At 36.6% G+C, this 16,422-nt stretch overlaps 3 protein-coding genes across 3 annotated transcripts; all 3 read left to right on the top strand.

Annotated features, from left to right (window-relative positions):
* The first annotated feature begins 26 nt into the window (after positions 1 to 26).
* Positions 27 to 6,147, top strand: COX10 (cytochrome c oxidase 10). The gene is made up of 7 exons (XM_011086782.3): positions 27 to 443; positions 895 to 1,024; positions 2,349 to 2,486; positions 2,604 to 2,737; positions 3,344 to 3,469; positions 3,676 to 3,779; positions 5,390 to 6,147. Exons 1-7 carry the CDS (start codon positions 115 to 117, stop codon positions 5,773 to 5,775), a joined length of 1,347 nt encoding a protein of 448 aa, XP_011085084.1. The 5' UTR covers positions 27 to 114; the 3' UTR covers positions 5,776 to 6,147.
* Positions 6,148 to 7,248: 1,101 nt separating this feature from the next.
* LOC105167182 (ribose-phosphate pyrophosphokinase 1) lies at positions 7,249 to 12,902 on the top strand. Its single transcript, XM_011086795.3, has 9 exons — positions 7,249 to 7,476; positions 7,592 to 7,795; positions 8,880 to 9,128; positions 9,719 to 9,862; positions 10,163 to 10,330; positions 10,586 to 10,655; positions 11,538 to 11,619; positions 12,079 to 12,238; positions 12,635 to 12,902. Exons 1-9 carry the CDS (start codon positions 7,393 to 7,395, stop codon positions 12,671 to 12,673), a joined length of 1,200 nt encoding a protein of 399 aa, XP_011085097.1. The 5' UTR covers positions 7,249 to 7,392; the 3' UTR covers positions 12,674 to 12,902.
* A 1,215-nt stretch (positions 12,903 to 14,117) lies between these two features.
* LOC105167187 (putative galactose-1-phosphate uridyltransferase) lies at positions 14,118 to 16,225 on the top strand. Its single transcript, XM_011086810.3, has 3 exons — positions 14,118 to 14,649; positions 15,058 to 15,348; positions 15,721 to 16,225. The coding sequence occupies exons 1-3, from the start codon at positions 14,188 to 14,190 to the stop codon at positions 15,979 to 15,981; spliced, it is 1,014 nt and encodes a 337-aa protein (XP_011085112.1). The 5' UTR covers positions 14,118 to 14,187; the 3' UTR covers positions 15,982 to 16,225.
* The last annotated feature ends 197 nt before the right edge of the window (positions 16,226 to 16,422 follow it).

The raw sequence follows: 16,422 nt of genomic DNA, 5'->3' as shown, positions 1-16,422 counted from the left end.
TCTATCACCTTCACGTCAACTTAGCGCTCTCTCTTCCTCTTCGTTTCTAGCGAATTATCTGCTGCGTTTCCTCGGGACTCTCTCAGTCGAACTCGCTCCGCCCTTGACCCGGCCATGTGGAGAAGAAACTCACTGAGTTTATCATCCAAACTCGCTAGCCCTAACTCCAACCCTTCTCTTCTTCTCCTCCTTCGCAGTTCCCCTAAATCCCATCACCATGGCCTACTGGCTCGATCCAATTCCACGAGCCCGGAGTCCACGTCTGCGGCGGATCCCGTGAGTTGGGCCCAATCTGGGACCGGGGTTCCGTATTTCGGGCCGCGTCCAAGCGCCTCCGACTTTCCATCGTTGGCGGCTGCGGCGGCGGTCAGGGCTAAGGAGGTGGCGGACTTGGCTAAGCACTATGGCCGTTGTTATTGGGAGCTTTCCAAAGCTCGCCTCAGGTTGTCGATTTTAGTTCTTTTAGATTCTTATGAGTTGCGTTTTTGGTAACTGTACTTGTTTTGTGTGTTGAATTCATTTGTCGATCTTGGAGCTGTAGTCACTGTAATTATCATTGATACCAGCAATTTCCTTCCACCATTTTTGTGTATGTAATTGGTGATTCTTATAGATATGCTTGCCACTGTCTACTTTAGTTGAAAGAACATAGTTCGGAGTAATTATGAGTAGTTTGCATATAATTCCACCTGCAATGGCCTCTGTGTTGGATCTGTGTGATATGATGACACTTTTGAGGATAAGCAAAGGGAACGAAGAATTGAAAAGTTTTGTGTTTGGATCGAATTGATCTCATTCTTTTAACCTTTATATCTTCAGCGTGCTAGTGGTTTCTACTTCTAATTTTGTGTTTGGATTGGATTGATCTCATTCTTTTAACCTTTATATCTTCAGCATGCTTGTGGTTGCTACTTCTGGCACTGGATACATCCTTGGCAGTGGTAGTTCCATTGATTATCTTGGCCTTTGCTGCACTTGTGCTGGCACCATGATGGTTGCAGCTTCAGCCAACTCCTTAAACCAGGTCTTTTGCTCTCTACTTTATTTAAATTGTAAATTTGTTTTACAAAATGAAGAATGTGAGGTCTGTTCCTGAACATATCATCTTGGATCACTAAGTCACGTGGAGTAAAAACCTACCGTATGGATATTTTAATTGCTTGTCATTTCCTATGGAGGTTCAGGCTTGAGAACTTGCAATGTAAAATAACATGAGGATTGAGGAAAAGGGAAGGTAGACTGCATTAGGAGCTTAAACAAATTATCAAATGGTTGAATTTCCTGATTTGCCACTACAACTTTAGTCTCTAACATGGATCTTTATCAATTTTATTTTACAAGAATCAAATAACTCAAAATGCTTTGCCATAATGCTTGTTATTTAATCTTGAAAGTAGGCAAGACGTGAAGCATGGGCCTGGGCAAATCAAATAATAAATATGTCAGTCATTAATGATTTTTGTTTTTTAATTTTTCTAATATAACACGTGAGTGAGTACTTATCTATTTGTTCGCTTGAGAGTGGAGCTTTAATTCATTATCAGTGTTAGTTGTATGTGGATGGGCCGATGGGGAACTAGTATGGTGAATAATGATAGGTTTTAAACAACTAATAATTGAATTCATCTACTAAGACCTATTTGAGAGTGGAGATTACAATTTATGCCTGAAGTTGGCCACTTGAAATTGAAAAAGAAGAAAAGAAGAAATGGGCGCACGTGAAATCATCAAATATACTAATAAAATTAGATTTCTATGCTGACTGCTGTTAGGGTTTGATACAATTTCAGTATATGTGCTTTCAATAAGCAAGTTATTCAGAAACAGATAAGAGTATGGTGTGGCTAGGAACGCGAGAGTAGAATGTGATGATAAAAATTAAGTAAAGCTTTTTGGAGTACACAAAAATCCTTCTCTTAACAACTTAACATTGTTATTCTATCATTAGTAAATTAGCATTGGCCGTGAAAAAGGTGACAATAATTCTCCTTCAACATCATGGTTTGAAACAATTCGTTGTGAAAGTAGACCAAATAGTAAAGTTATGTTGTAAAAAATTTAAAACATATGATCTAGAATTGACAAAGTATCTAAATATCGTCTTAATTTAAAGGTGATGGCCTCAGAAAATAGGGTAAAAACAATAAAATCTTCAGGACATCTCTATGTCATTAATAGAGAACATGATTCGAATTTTAAAATACTTTTGTATAATGTGAAACACACACACATAGATATGAACATATATGACGATAACCTTTTGTTTATAATGTCCTACATGGCATTGTATATGGCGCTGGATTTCACTCATTATGGTTCTAAAACTTATATTTTTGCTTGTGCCCTAGGTGTTTGAGGTGAAAAATGATGCTAAGATGAATAGAACCAAACGAAGACCACTACCATCGGGCCGTATTACGATACCTCATGCAGTTACCTGGGCATCTTCCATGGGTGTAGCAGGCACTGCTCTGCTGGCTTGCAAGGTGGTCATCTCCTAACATGTTTGATAATTCTATTAGGATGTTCGACCATTTTGCCATTGTGCAAATATTATCCATAATGGTATTGATGTCATAATCTCTATGACAAGGTGTTTGCAGGCTAATATGCTGGCAGCTGGCCTTGCAGCTTCCAATCTTGGGCTTTATGCATTTGTATATACCCCACTTAAGCAGATTCATCCAGTAAATACTTGGGTTGGGGCTGTAGTTGGTGCAATCCCACCTCTTCTTGGGTAATTCTTTTACTTTCTCAGGGCACCTAATACTATATGATATTGTTTTTATTGTGGAGCATTTCTCATATGAAGATCTTTTAACAATAAAACAAAAATCTGATCTGTGTTTGTTTCACATTATTTTGTATACAATCTGCATGCAACAGCTTGGTGCTTGATTGAGATGCTTTTGTCCATAAATTATCTCGTTTCTTTCTTTGCAGTTGCATGAACCATCCGGTTGACTTTTTTCTAAATAAGCATTGTGGTAATTATGTGCCGGCTTGATAAATAACACTTTTAATTGTTCTTTTACATACATAAATCTCACATTATTAATTAAATGTTTGGAACATGGACATTGGCTTACTGATTAAGGGTTCTAAAGTGAGCCATGCTTATAGTTCTTCTTTATCCAAATTGCATTTATTTGTTGTTTTCAGACATTAATCTGCATAAGCAAGCTTTTTCTAACTAGGCTGTTTTATTTCTGGTGTTAAAAACCTATTTTAGCCACCATATGTGGGATGGTTTTTATATTTTCTTGGCAAACTAGTTGTCATGCAAATTATCAATTTAATACAGGTGCCTGGCAATTAATTTATGTTTTTTCTCTTTTACAAGGTGGGCAGCAGCTTCTGGTCAGATCTCACTTAATGGGATGATACTCCCTGCTGCTCTATACTTTTGGCAAATACCTCATTTTATGGCCCTTGCATATTTGTGCCGCAAAGATTATGCTGATGGAGGGTATGTTGTCTTACAATTGTTCATTTCAAAAACTGTATGTTGGTCCTTTCACATTGAAGTAAATTGGTTCTGCATTGCATTTCCCCAGTAGCATTGATATTTAAGAGTTATAATTAGTCTGTATTTTTTCTCATGACCATTTCTATATCTAAAGTGTCATTCCTCAAATCGCTGTAATCTAAGCTCTTCCTTCGTTTTGGTACTAGGTTCAGGATGTTTTCTCTTGCTGATGCATCTGGTCAGAGAACAGCCTTGGTTGCCTTGAGAAACTGTCTTTATCTGCTTCCTCTAGGCTACCTAGCTTATGATTGTGAGTTGCTACTTATCAACTTGGTTATTTGTTTATCTATTTGTTTCTTAGTAGTGTATTGTGGTTAATCATTTGTGTATTTTATAAATACATTCATGTATGTTTCCTCTTAAGATCCATATTCCATCTTTTTTATGAAGAAAACGTTTGAGAGAAAAACTTATTAGTTTCGGTACCAGCTCAGTAGGTCAGGCTGCTTTCTTTCTTCCAGAAACTAACAGCAATACTGTTTTTGTTTCTTCAAACCACTTGGGCAAACCAAATGTACGCCAAGTGTTTTATAATGGCTGAGTTTCTTCTGGCATGTTACTCATCAAAATCTCGATGATATGATCATCTTTCTCTCTGGTTTCAGTGAGATTGAGCATGCTTCAGATGGACCTACTGGGTGCCAGTTGTTCATATTGTAAAAGCTTTTTGATCCATGAGGTCTATGGAAGATTAAGATAATCTGAAGGCTGTGATATTTTATTATCTGAATATAGTGTGATATTTACTAGTCTATAAATGTGCGATTATTTTCTATTCAATTTTAGCATCAAGCCATCCATTCGAACTTCTATCCCTGCAAACTCGAGAATGGAGAGAGAAAAAGAACAGTGGTGGTTATGACTGATGAGGAGGAGCCAGTGAGACAATTGTTTTTAGGTTCTCTTCATTGTTTTTGCTGGGTTAACATGTAGATGATAGAAATGAGGCACTTTATAGTGGTGGCAATTGCAATTGTTCTGTAGTAGTGGTATTTGGGAGATGATTTGATCTTTTATTTAGATTCAATTTGGCAATTCCATAATATTATTATGCTGTCAATCAAATGGATGGTTTCAGATCTTCAATTTTGTGCACTCTTAACTTATCTGGGTGCCCTCAGTTTGTGATTGTAGGGCATCAATGACAGGAGTGATGTTGTGGCAATGTTGTTTATGTATAGGACCTCTTTGTAATGGGCCCTGTAACAGTACTCAGGTTTACTAGTTTTGGTGAGATTGCGCTGAGATTTTTGTCATGATTTTGGCATTAATGGTGTAAATCAAGTGGTGAGATGATGGTTCTTAGATGTTCTGTCAATGGAAGAAAGAAGTGTGTCAGTGGAATTATTGCTGAGAAAAGAAACTTATAGGTGCTATGGATGAGAGATGGTACAATTGGAAAACTGTAGAGTCTTTCCCTTTCTGAAGGAACTAATCCTGATCAGACTAAATTACCATTATTACGGATAACTTCTCTTTATGCAGGCAGTTGGTAGGATCATGTTTTAGCAATGCGTTTATGTCCTTTTCTTCATCTGCATTTCTAGAAAGATATGAACTCTGATTATTGTATTTTAATCTGTAGGGCAAACAGTTTATAGTGATATATAGCAATTCTTTTGGCTTTGAGTATATTTTTTTCTTGAGAGCGTGCAACTGTTACATGCCATGTATTTGCACCAATTCCCGAATAAAACATATGAATGTTTTCTTGTAAAACTGATAACTGATCCAAACACATGGGACTTTAGTATCTGTAACCTAAATCTCTGCATCCTTTCAAATTCTTTATATTAGGTTCCATCTTGTCTATGCTTATTATTGACGCTTCTTATACATTGTCAATGATGGCTGTCTCAGGGGGTATTACTTCTGGGTGGTTCTGTGCAGAGTCAACACTCCTCGCTCTTGCTATCAGTTGCACTGCAGGATCATTCTACCATAACCGTACAACACATAATGCCCGGAGAATGTTCCATGCCAGCCTTCTTTATCTTCCCATATTTATGGGTGGACTTCTAGTTCATCGTCTTTCCGATAGTGAGCAGTCTGCAACTGTGGACTACAGAGATCAGGTTAATGATCTTTCATCCTCCTCAGAGACTATTGTAGGACTGACCGAAAATGCAATTCCGAGGAAAAACAGAAGACCTGCCCTTGTGGGTACTCAAGCACAATCACCAGTAGCATATGCCTCGGTTGCACCATTCCCATTCTTGCCAGCCCCTTCATATGTTAGTAGCTAAATAAAATTGTTATAGTTGTATATCTGGATGAAAAAATGGAAGAGTTTTTATTGCATATTCATGGATTGAGTGCATTCTGCGGGAACTCATTGTTATATGATTCGGATCAAAATAATGGTGGTCGAATTCGTCCATTGTAAATTGCACCCCCGTGTGGGACTGTTACTGTTAATTTGTGCATGGAGGAAGAAAGAACATTTTCTCCTCGCTTCCTCTTTTTGGTGGGAGAGATTAAACACTCCTAGCGGGAATTGCCCTTGAAGCGTTGTGGAGATGAGATTGTGACTTGAGAGATGTAAACTGGTTTTTCCACAGCCAATAAGTTTTTCCCTCCTGTTAATGAAATTGATGCTCTCCAGCAACTTTGTTTTATTTGTGTTCTTGGATGGAAGTTTGCTTATTCTGATAATTGTCATCGGTGTGTCCTATGAAAGACTAGCATTGGGCTAAAGTTGAAAAATTGCTGATCAAAGTTATACATTTACATCATAGTTCAAGCACAATGATTGAAATAGTGAATCAAGTGTAAAAAATAGTTTGTTAAGCTCAAATTGGTCACATTCTATTATTAGGACCTTATAGAGTTTTCCGTAGTTTAATATTCATATTACTTTGTTTTTAAATAAGTTGAAAGACAGTGGCAATATTATTGTTTGTGGGAGTTCATATATATATATATATATTATATGCTCCAGCGTATAAAAATCATAAGGAGCTCTTGATAATGATTGATGCTTGGCCGCGAGCATCAGCAAAAAATCCCAAGGTAAATTGATGCATGATTATTCTGAGTGAATTTCTCATGTTGGAAGTTTCATTCTGCAGCAGTTGGTTGCATGTAACGCAGAGTGACCTTAACCATCATATGTCGATATCCGGCTATACAAACTCTTTCTTCACTCTTAAATAAATGGAGTAGCCTGCCTTATAATTCAGGCAGCAGCAGCAGCATTTTGCTTGGCCTTGCTTCTGTTTTCTGTGCCCGAATATGATAGTTGATGACACTCAATAATTATCAAATCATTGTCCAATCAATCAAATAAGTGTCAATCACTGAAGTGTTGTGTATTTCGATTGAAATGACACGTAAACTCTTTCAATTTAGATAATGTGTTTATTATATTTGTACCAATCAACTTATTAAAAATGGGGTATACTTGCATTTGTAATGCGAATGAAATGACGACTCACTGTATTTTCTTTTTTTTAGAAAAAAATTCAACGGATTGATCATTTCAAACAATTCATTTTTTTTGTTCTAGACAACTCACGGAACAAATGCAAGTCTACCTTATTTTGGAGTAGAATTGCATTTATTTATTTATTTTATAACATTTTAATAAATAAGGCTACACCAATCGGTTAGCAGGAAAAAATGAAAAGAAAGAAAATAGAGAAAAGAAATAAATGTTTGTGAGATAAACAAAAAAAGGAAGAATAATAAAAAGGAGAAGTTGAGGTGGATGGATATATATCTCTTTAAAAATCTAGCGTTAAAACCCTAACCATGGGGAGAGAGATGCTTTAAAAATTCCATTCCAGCGTTAAAACCCTAAGCCCCGAGTCCTCTTCTCCTCCCCAAAACAAGCTGAGGATTACCTTGGCAGGAGCACAAGAATGGCGTCGTCTCTGGCCTTCTCCGGAATCGGCCTATTGAATCCCCATAAAGTTCCTTATTCCACCAAAACCACGTCGTTTATAGTGAGAATTCCTTTCGTCCATATGATGATAATGCCTGCTTCCACCTACATTGTCTTAATGTATTTGTATAATCATTTTTGTTTTCTTTTGAGATGTGACGCTGTTGTTTTTGCAGCGGTGTAATAATTTGTCGGAGTCATTGAAGTGCAAGGACAATGGGAGACCAATAACAGCTGGCCGTGATCACAACGGCCAAGCGGCGGCGGCGTTTCCCAGCGTTTTGACCACCCCCGATCAATTGTTGGACAGAATACCGGTTCACAAAAGTGATACGCGGCTTCGTATTTTCTCCGGCACTGCCAATCCTTCTTTATCTCAGGTCTCTGCTTAGTTTCTTTCTTGTGGACTGGTTCTGATTTCTGTCTCCGTTTGGAGTGTTAGTTGCTGGATTTTGTGCTTGTTCGACAATTAGGCTTTGCTGTAACTCATGTATTCTTTTTGATTAATTTATTCTAGGGCAACATGAGACGTACTTAGGTGATTGTATACAAAATGGGGTCATGTTAAGATTGTGCAAAGGCTTGAAATTGGTTTAAACAACTGATATAATTTGCACTGTTCTCTACTTTTAGCCTTTATGAAGTTATAAGAATTGCAATTGAAGGGTAGGATTTGTAGCCATCAGACAAGTTTACTAGGGTGTTACTGCTGCAGTTGTAGTACTCTTTTTGGCCTAGGAAATGGAGGAGGCACTCACTACCTAATGCTATGACCAATTTGGTTTGGAATCTCATGCCTGAAGTTTGATTACTCTACCTGTATGTTAGTAGGCTTTGGTTAGTAGGACATGATTTTATGCAATATGTTTGTAATGTTATATTTTAATCTTGGATTTTGGAAAGAGATCGCTAAAGAAAATACTTTCCCCCATTTGATTTTAGAAACGAAGGAAATTTTTGTATGATTATAATTATGAGACTAATTCATACAGCTCTTTCATTTTGTTCTCAAGATGCTCACATGTACCAAAGAATTTATAGATGATGCTAATTGTGGCCACAAGGGAAATTTTATAGACTCCTTTCCTCACACAGTCCTAGATATAAACATCAGGTAAGCATGGTGTCCAAAGAAATCGGCAATCTGTTATCCGTCTTGATATTGATTTTCATACATTATTTAGATGGTTTGGATCATCATATCTAGTGAGAGCCTTGGATGACTATTTAGTGTGGAATTTCCATGAAGTTTTAGTTGGTTTTAGCTTTTTACTCCTTGAACTTTGTCCACCTATTTCTGTATTTGGTGATATTTTTGAAGAATGTTTGAGAGCAAATTTCCAGTTTGGTTCTTTGAACTGTAGTGTATTTGATATCTATTATAGCTTAAATTTCTTTCTTTTTGTTTTCTTTGTCTGTTCATTCTCATATCTCAATTACTATTTATGATAATGCTTTACTCAGGAAATTGCTTGTTATATGGGTCTGGAGCTTGGCAAGATTAAGATCAAACGTTTTGCTGATGGAGAGATTTATGTTCAGTTACAAGAGAGTGTTCGAGGGTGTGATGTATACCTTGTGCAGCCTACATGCCCACCAGCAAATGAAAATCTTATGGAGCTCTTGATAATGATTGATGCTTGCCGGCGAGCATCAGCAAAAAACATTACTGCTGTTATTCCTTATTTTGGATATGCGCGTGCCGACCGGAAGGTAAATTGATGCATAATATTCTCTAAATCTGTGAGTGAATTTCTCATGTTGGAAGTTTCTTTCCAGAAGATTGTATGCTGTTGGTTACATGTAATGCAGAGTGACCAAGTGACATCAAAATTTGCCTGACCCTAACCATCATATGTTGATAACATCCAATAAAATGTACTCTTTCGTCAAACTTAAATATGGACAAGCCGTATCATATAGGCAGCAGCATTTTGATTGGCCTTGGTTCTGTTTTGTATACTGTAAAGTAAGGCATCTTAATGTATCATTTGGATTTCTATCTTGTTATGAATCTGTTACTGTTTTATATTTTCTTAATTTTGGTTGCATATACTGAAATATAGTATCAGCTGCAGTTCAGTTGGTTTAGTTAAGAAAAATTCAAGTTAAAAAAAAAGATATGCGCAAATCCTCATGACACTAGTTAATGCAGAACTGCGTTCTTGGGTCTAATAATTGCAAATTATGTTATCTAATTTGTAAAATAGTAGGTTTGTGTGCTTAGTTGTTCAGGTGGGGGCTTTTTTGCTGTTTCTCTCTTTAGCTACTTATTTGATGTCGTGATGAGTATCTTATTCCAGACTCAAGGGCGTGAATCGATTGCAGCCAAACTTGTTGCCAATTTGATTACTGAAGCAGGTGCAGATCGCGTCCTAGTATGTGACCTTCATTCTGGGCAGTCCATGGGCTATTTTGACATTCCGGTGGATCATGTACATGGCCAGGTAAATAAACTTTTTTAATGGTTGCTTCAATAAAATTAATGTAGAAAATCTTATTTTCTTCTTATGATTTGAGTATTAACTCAACTAGCCATTCTGGAAAAAATTATAAGTGATTGCTTGCAAGTGTGAAAATTCAGAAAATTACTCATACTAAGATCATACTATGAGGCCAGTTGACAAAGTTGGATTCAGTCTTAATGCTAGTACAGCATGCCCTTGTTGTGTATCTAACTCTATAAGTTACATTAAGTCTGTACGGCTAATCAAGATGAGTATTTTATGGTTCACTACTTTCCGCAGCCCGTCATACTTGATTATCTGGCAAGCAAGAGGATATGCTCTGATGATTTGGTTGTGGTCTCACCGGATGTTGGTGGAGTTGCTAGAGCAAGAGCTTTTGCCAAAAAGTTATCTGATGCTCCTCTGGCAATTGTGGATAAAAGGCGTCATGGACACAATGTTGCTGAGGTGAAGTCCTCTGAAATTATACGTATCTCTTAGTGTCACCTCATGCTCATGGCGCAAGTACTTTACTTTACATTTTGTTATTGCATGATAAAGCTTAGGGATATGACAGAATTGTGAAATGGGTCTGTGCATTTTGTGAGATATTTGCCAGATGCCTATAAGAAGAAGCTAGTACATCTAGCGGTCAGTGTAGATCCTTGCCCTACAGTCCTCGGAGCCCCTAACACAATTAACGTACGCATTCTGATACTGCAGGTAATGAATTTGATTGGTGACGTTCGGGGGAAGGTGGCAGTGATGGTGGATGACATGATCGACACTGCTGGTAAGTGTTTCCCCTAAATCATTCAACCACTTTCAAAAGTGGAAGCATAAAGAAAAATCTAAGTAACGCTTTTCTGATAAGGCAGTTTTTGTTGCAACAGTCAAACCATGCTTGAAGCAAGATAAGTTGAGATGAATATTTATTATAATTATGTAATCTGGACTTGTTAATACTTTATTCTGTTAAGAATATTTATTGAGATGAAGCACCCTTGTGTCGAATTTGGGTGGAAGTTAGCATGAATTTGCTAGTTGAAGCATCATTGATAAAACATCAACCACTTCCCTTAACTTACTGGAATGATTATTAATAAACAGTAGTGCATATTTATGGCTTCTTAATTTGCATAACCAGAATTTTCTTCATTCAATGCATTCCTCAATTTCGCGATGTAATATCATGGTATTTATTCACAATTACTCTCAGTTCCAAAGATTAGGCGTTTATAGTGCTTTAGGTGCTCTAGACGGTAGTACCTGGTGCATCTTGATGAGTATTTTGTGTTCTGTAATGCTTGTAAAAGGGTGATATGCTGTGGTTGAAGGGCTGAAAATATAGGTCTTTTTCTTACATATATGCATTTCAACTAATTGTGTTGTAATTGTTTATGTCTATGTCCAATTGTCCTTGCAAGCATCTGCTTAGTTAGATCAATCTAATCAAACAAGTGACAAAGCAACAGTTTCGTTCCTTGTGTCTAATAAATTAACAGTTTCACATTTAATTCTTTGTCGCTGCTCTGTCTGAGATATTGATACTGATTGCTTGGTCCCTGTGTTTATGTGTCTTTCTTTGTCATAGTTGTTTCATTTACTTTCTAGTGTCCTGTCTTGTCTATTTTATTCATCATTGGAAACAATACTTACTGCAACTGTTTTACAGGAACTATTGCAAAAGGAGCTGCTCTCTTGCATCAAGAAGGGGCTAGGGAGGTTTATGCTTGCAGCACTCATGCTGTTTTCAGGTACTAGGTCCATTTTTGAGAAAAAGCTTTATCAATTGCTTATTTGTAATCAGTGGAAGCATAGAAGCTGCATAGCAGTTGAACTTGATCAGCTGGCTGCATGATCAGGTGTGAAAGTATGGCTCACTCCTTTACCAGTCAAAATTCCAATTTTGAACAAGATGTTAGTTTCTAAGATTTGGTGTCTTTCACAGTGTTACAAATTTCTGTTTCATCTGATTCCCAGCACTTATCTGCTGACATTATCTATCCATATCTGAGTATTTGCTTGAACATTCTTTTCGGCACTATAAGACCTTAAGTTTTGCACATTGACCTGAATGATGTTTTATTCTTTGTTTGGAGTAGCATTGACTGGCACCTCCAATTACTGTGATCATTTTGTTCTTCATGAATCATGAACTGTGTGAAACCATGTTTTTAATTTACTCAAGTTTCACATAACTTTGTTGGTTGCAGTCCTCCTGCTGTTGAGAGATTATCAAGTGGGCTATTTCAGGAGGTTATCATAACAAACACCATTCCAGTGGCAGAGCAGAACTATTTTCCACAGCTTACAATTCTATCTGTTTCAAACCTTTTGGGCGAAACTATATGGCGTGTGCATGATGATTGTGCTGTAAGTAGTTTTCTGAATTTGGCTATAGAAAGCAAATAGTTTAGCCCTGACCTATTCATTCAAACCAAAGAAAAATGATAAATCCCCAAAGAAGGGGAAGATGAGAGACAGGAGCAGTATCTGAGTGTTGCAATATTTCTCCTTTTACATGTTTTCATAGTTAAACAAAAGATGGTCATTGGGGCTTACTCTATAAATGATTCAATTAGCAAATCTGTTTCTTAAAAAATATCAAGTACAAATAAGCACAACTTTGTTAATTGGTCTATGATAGGCACCTTTGTCTTTCATCTGGGGTACTAATTCAATCATATTCTAAAGTTTGAGATGGTATTCTTTGGAATTGTTGCACAGCAAAGCATTTAACTCTTTTTTTCCCCTCTATTTGATTTTCAGGGCGGATTTGAACCTTACTCAAGCTTGGGCATCGACTGATGAGTTTCTCACCGCTCACGACACTTGACTTGGTGATTGCAGTTTCCAAACACTTTGAAAGGAGCCTTATGGACTAACAATTTCATCAAAATAAGTGGTATTCCTTTTGTACAAAAATCTGTCGAGGGACCTGATATTTAGATGTTACAAAATGGAATTTGTTTGTGTAAATGTTATTTCACTATATTATGCTATATCTATATAAATGAATTTTGGTTTGGTAGTTGAACTATTCTTGTTCCTTTTACTCCTCCACTCTGCTCTGATCCATGAATTTCAGGTTCGAACTCTATTTAAATTATACACTAATTTTTCTAATCCCTCCTTTATTTTTTCCTATTTTAAATTTTAAAAATCTTCTGAAAATTAAGAAAAATCTAAGTTACAATGAATTTTTTGAAATTTAACATAATTACAAATTATTGTTTAAAAATATAATAGTGTGTCTTTAACGTATTTAAATGAAGAATTTGTGTTCCTATTGCTCCAAATGATATGGTGTTCTCCTTAAAACAATGCAATATCTGCAAAGTGAACATAGTGTTAGGGCCAAGGGAGGGGGGGTTCTCAAGCGAAAGTTTTTTGATACTCAAGTCAATTTAGGAATTTAGTTCTCAAAAAGAGAATATAACAGTAAAGGTAGTAAAAGTGATTAGGGGATAATTGTTATTTATAGTTGCTTGTCTAATTGTATGATTATACGTGCACCATTGATATTAAACGTGATTTACAAGCAGCAATTATCCATACATGTTAGTGAGTTAATAGGTCTGTCGTCGACCTTGAATACTTGCATAGATGAAGGTATTTAGGGTGACCTTCAATAATAAAATTAGGGAATGTCTCTTTACAGAGTTATTAATAAAATAGTTTCTTTTTTTTCTCTTAGTTAGATAAAACTTGGAGATGCGTATTTGTGAGTACTCAAGTCTCCAAGGACTTGGATGAAATATTCTCATATCATGAATATTGCTCCTTATTGGAAATTTACCAACATTTTTAATTCTTGATAGAATTTTGTAATTTTTGGATGATACTTAGAATTGTTAATTTTTTTTTAAAAAAATGAGAAATTGTAAAAAAAAATGAATGAGGTAGATGAAAAAAATTAAAAAATTATCCACTTAATTCATAAAAAATTTTAAAAAATAAGTAAAATTATAAGTAGTTAGTTATTTTGGTCAGTTTCATTATAAAAATTGAATAAAATCTTAATGGAGATTAACGAATTAAAATAATTATTAAATAGTTATTAAAAAATATTAATAATTTATAATTGTGTTAAATATTAGGAAAGTTGTTTACAATTTATCCTGATATTTATTCTCAATTTTATCAAGTAATTTTTCTTATGACATAAAAAATCATACTTTTTTTTTTTATAATTTAAATTGTACCCCAAACAAATGTGGGTTTACTTTAGGCCCATGCCATCGATACTTACCCATACCATAAAGACCCCTGAACGAGAAGCGGCCCAAGGAGACATCAGCTCTCAGCAGCGACGCCAGCCAATGGCGACGAGTCGGAGCCCCGAACTCCGTAAAGACGCAATTCACAGTCGTTGGGTGATCTTCTCTCCAGCCAGAGCACGCCGCCCCTCCGACTTCAAGTCAAAGTCCGACCCAAACCCGAACTCGAAGAACCAGACTGAATGTGCCTTCTGTGCGGGTCACGAGCACGAGTGCGCGCCCGAGATATTCCGGTTCCCACCTGACTCCACCTCCGACTGGAAAATTCGGGTTATCCGGAACCTCTACCCTGCTCTCAGCCGCGAGTTGGACCCCCCGAATAGCGAATCCGTTGGAGGTCCGGTGACGATCCCCGGGTTCGGTTTTCACGACGTGGTGATTGAGTCGCCGGCTCACCCAATTCACCTGACGGATCTTTCCGCCGATCAGATCGCAGATGTTCTGCTCGCTTATAAGAAGAGGATCCACCAGCTTCGTGCTTTTGATTCGATTAAATATGTTCAGGTTCTTTTTCTTTCTTCCGTGTTCTTTATTACAAGCCTTCTGTTATTTTACTCGGTATATATGATCTTTAGAATTATTATTAGTTCATTGAGGTTCAACCAGGAATTTTTGATATGTGAATTACTCCATTGATTAATGCTGTTTCAACAAGTAGTTTAAAAATAGGATTTGAAAAGGTCAAGATATTTTCTCAACAATTATATTGCTAATGTTTAAGAATCTTACAAGTTAATGTCGTCCAGATGAGGTTATTTTCAGAAGTAATTGCATTGTTTATTCTTAGAAGACTGTTATTCTGAACATCTTGAAACTAAGCGTAGTTTGGGATTTCACTCCATATATTCAGTGAATATTATCTACATGTTAGTTCTATTTCTGTTTACATATTCATAGAATCAATATATTTAGGTTTTCAAGAATCACGGTGCGTCGGCAGGGGCGTCGATGAGCCACTCACATAGTCAAATAGTGGCGCTTCCCATTGTTCCACCCACGGCTTCTGCAAGAATTCAGAGTATGAAGGAAGATTTTGCGCAAACAGGAAAATGTGGACTCTGCCAAGTTAAACAGGATGATCTATTAATTGATGAGTCGAGCCATTTTATATCGATTGTGCCTTTTGCCGCCACATTTCCTTTTGAGATATGGATAGTTCCGCGTGATCACTCTTCTCATTTTCACGAGCTTGATAACAATAAGGTAATGTGTGCTTTCTTAATCATATTCCCTAACTGCAATGCTTTTAGTCTGGAGTGAAGCAGAAATGGAGGATTTATGGTTTGAATTTTGTCCAAAACAAATAAATTTGACTTCAAGGATAAAGGAAGAGGTTATATATCTGGTTGAAGATATAAAACTTTTACTCCCTATGTTTGGAGAATATGTTGGAATGGAGAAATATAATGTCTGAATGAACTTTGAAGGCCTTGGAAATTAAACTGTTGAAATTCTGATTAGTGTACATCTATATATTTAAATTACTTCTTCGTGATGTGCATTTTCCTAAGAAACTCGAACTTGTTATTCTTCATTAAGTCGCATTAACGGTGTTCAATTTTTTGACTTCCACAGGCTCTTGATCTTGGCAGTTTGTTGAAACTTATGCTTGTGAAGATGTCTTTGCAATTGAACAACCCGCCTTATAATTTTATGATTCACACTGCTCCACTTCAGATTGACTCAACAGAATTACCTTTCACTCACTGGTTTATACAGATAGTTCCCCAACTAAGTGGCGTTGGGGGATTTGAGTTAGGAACTGGGTGCTACATAAATCCTGTTTTCCCAGAGGATGCAGCAAAAGTTTTGAGGGAAGTACTAATTCCAAATTAGAGATGACTAGTTGACAAGGTACTCTCGATCTGGGCACATTTGGTGATCACAAAGCATCTCAGAGGGAGTATTTCCTGAAACTTGAATATTTCTTCTTCTTGTAATTGCTATTCTGCTCTCTTCTAACATCTATGTCGAACTCGATTAGTTTCTTTGGACCAAAACCATTGAACTATTTCCATTTAAGGTTGATGGTTGTGAGTTATATGCCTGAGCTGCAAATAGAAAAGAAAAGATTTCTATATGAGGAACATGGCTCTTTTACAATCTTTCATAATTCCTGAGATCAAAATACTCTCTGTGTGTGATAATGCATAGAATTCTCTGCTCAAATTTTGAGGAGCATCCCCGACTACCTAGTTCAGAGTGACCGTAACCATGATGACATGGAGCTCATATCAGGGCCTACGTACTCAATGGTGTAGATGCTCTAAGAATTAC

The sequence above is a fragment of the Sesamum indicum genome, linkage group LG1 (assembly GCF_026168435.1).
Source record: "Sesamum indicum cultivar Baizhima isolate 11 linkage group LG1, ASM2616843v1, whole genome shotgun sequence".
In the NCBI taxonomy this organism is placed as follows: Eukaryota; Viridiplantae; Streptophyta; class Magnoliopsida; order Lamiales; family Pedaliaceae; genus Sesamum; species Sesamum indicum.
This window is presented reverse-complemented; position numbering and strand designations above follow the sequence as displayed.

Coding starts and splice junctions, on each gene's coding strand:
- LOC105167187 (XM_011086810.3), top strand. CDS start 14,188: ATGGCGACGAGTCGGAGCCCCGAACTCCGTAAAGACGCAATTCACAGT. Junction 14,650..15,057: donor ATTCGATTAAATATGTTCAG/GTTCTTTTTCTT, acceptor CAATATATTTAG/GTTTTCAAGAATCACGGTGC. Junction 15,349..15,720: donor ACGAGCTTGATAACAATAAG/GTAATGTGTGCT, acceptor TGACTTCCACAG/GCTCTTGATCTTGGCAGTTT.
- COX10 (XM_011086782.3), top strand. CDS start 115: ATGTGGAGAAGAAACTCACTGAGTTTATCATCCAAACTCGCTAGCCCT. Junction 2,487..2,603: donor CTGCTCTGCTGGCTTGCAAG/GTGGTCATCTCC, acceptor AGGTGTTTGCAG/GCTAATATGCTGGCAGCTGG. Junction 2,738..3,343: donor GCAATCCCACCTCTTCTTGG/GTAATTCTTTTA, acceptor CTCTTTTACAAG/GTGGGCAGCAGCTTCTGGTC.
- LOC105167182 (XM_011086795.3), top strand. CDS start 7,393: ATGGCGTCGTCTCTGGCCTTCTCCGGAATCGGCCTATTGAATCCCCAT. Junction 9,129..9,718: donor ATGCGCGTGCCGACCGGAAG/GTAAATTGATGC, acceptor ATCTTATTCCAG/ACTCAAGGGCGTGAATCGAT. Junction 12,239..12,634: donor GTGTGCATGATGATTGTGCT/GTAAGTAGTTTT, acceptor TTTGATTTTCAG/GGCGGATTTGAACCTTACTC.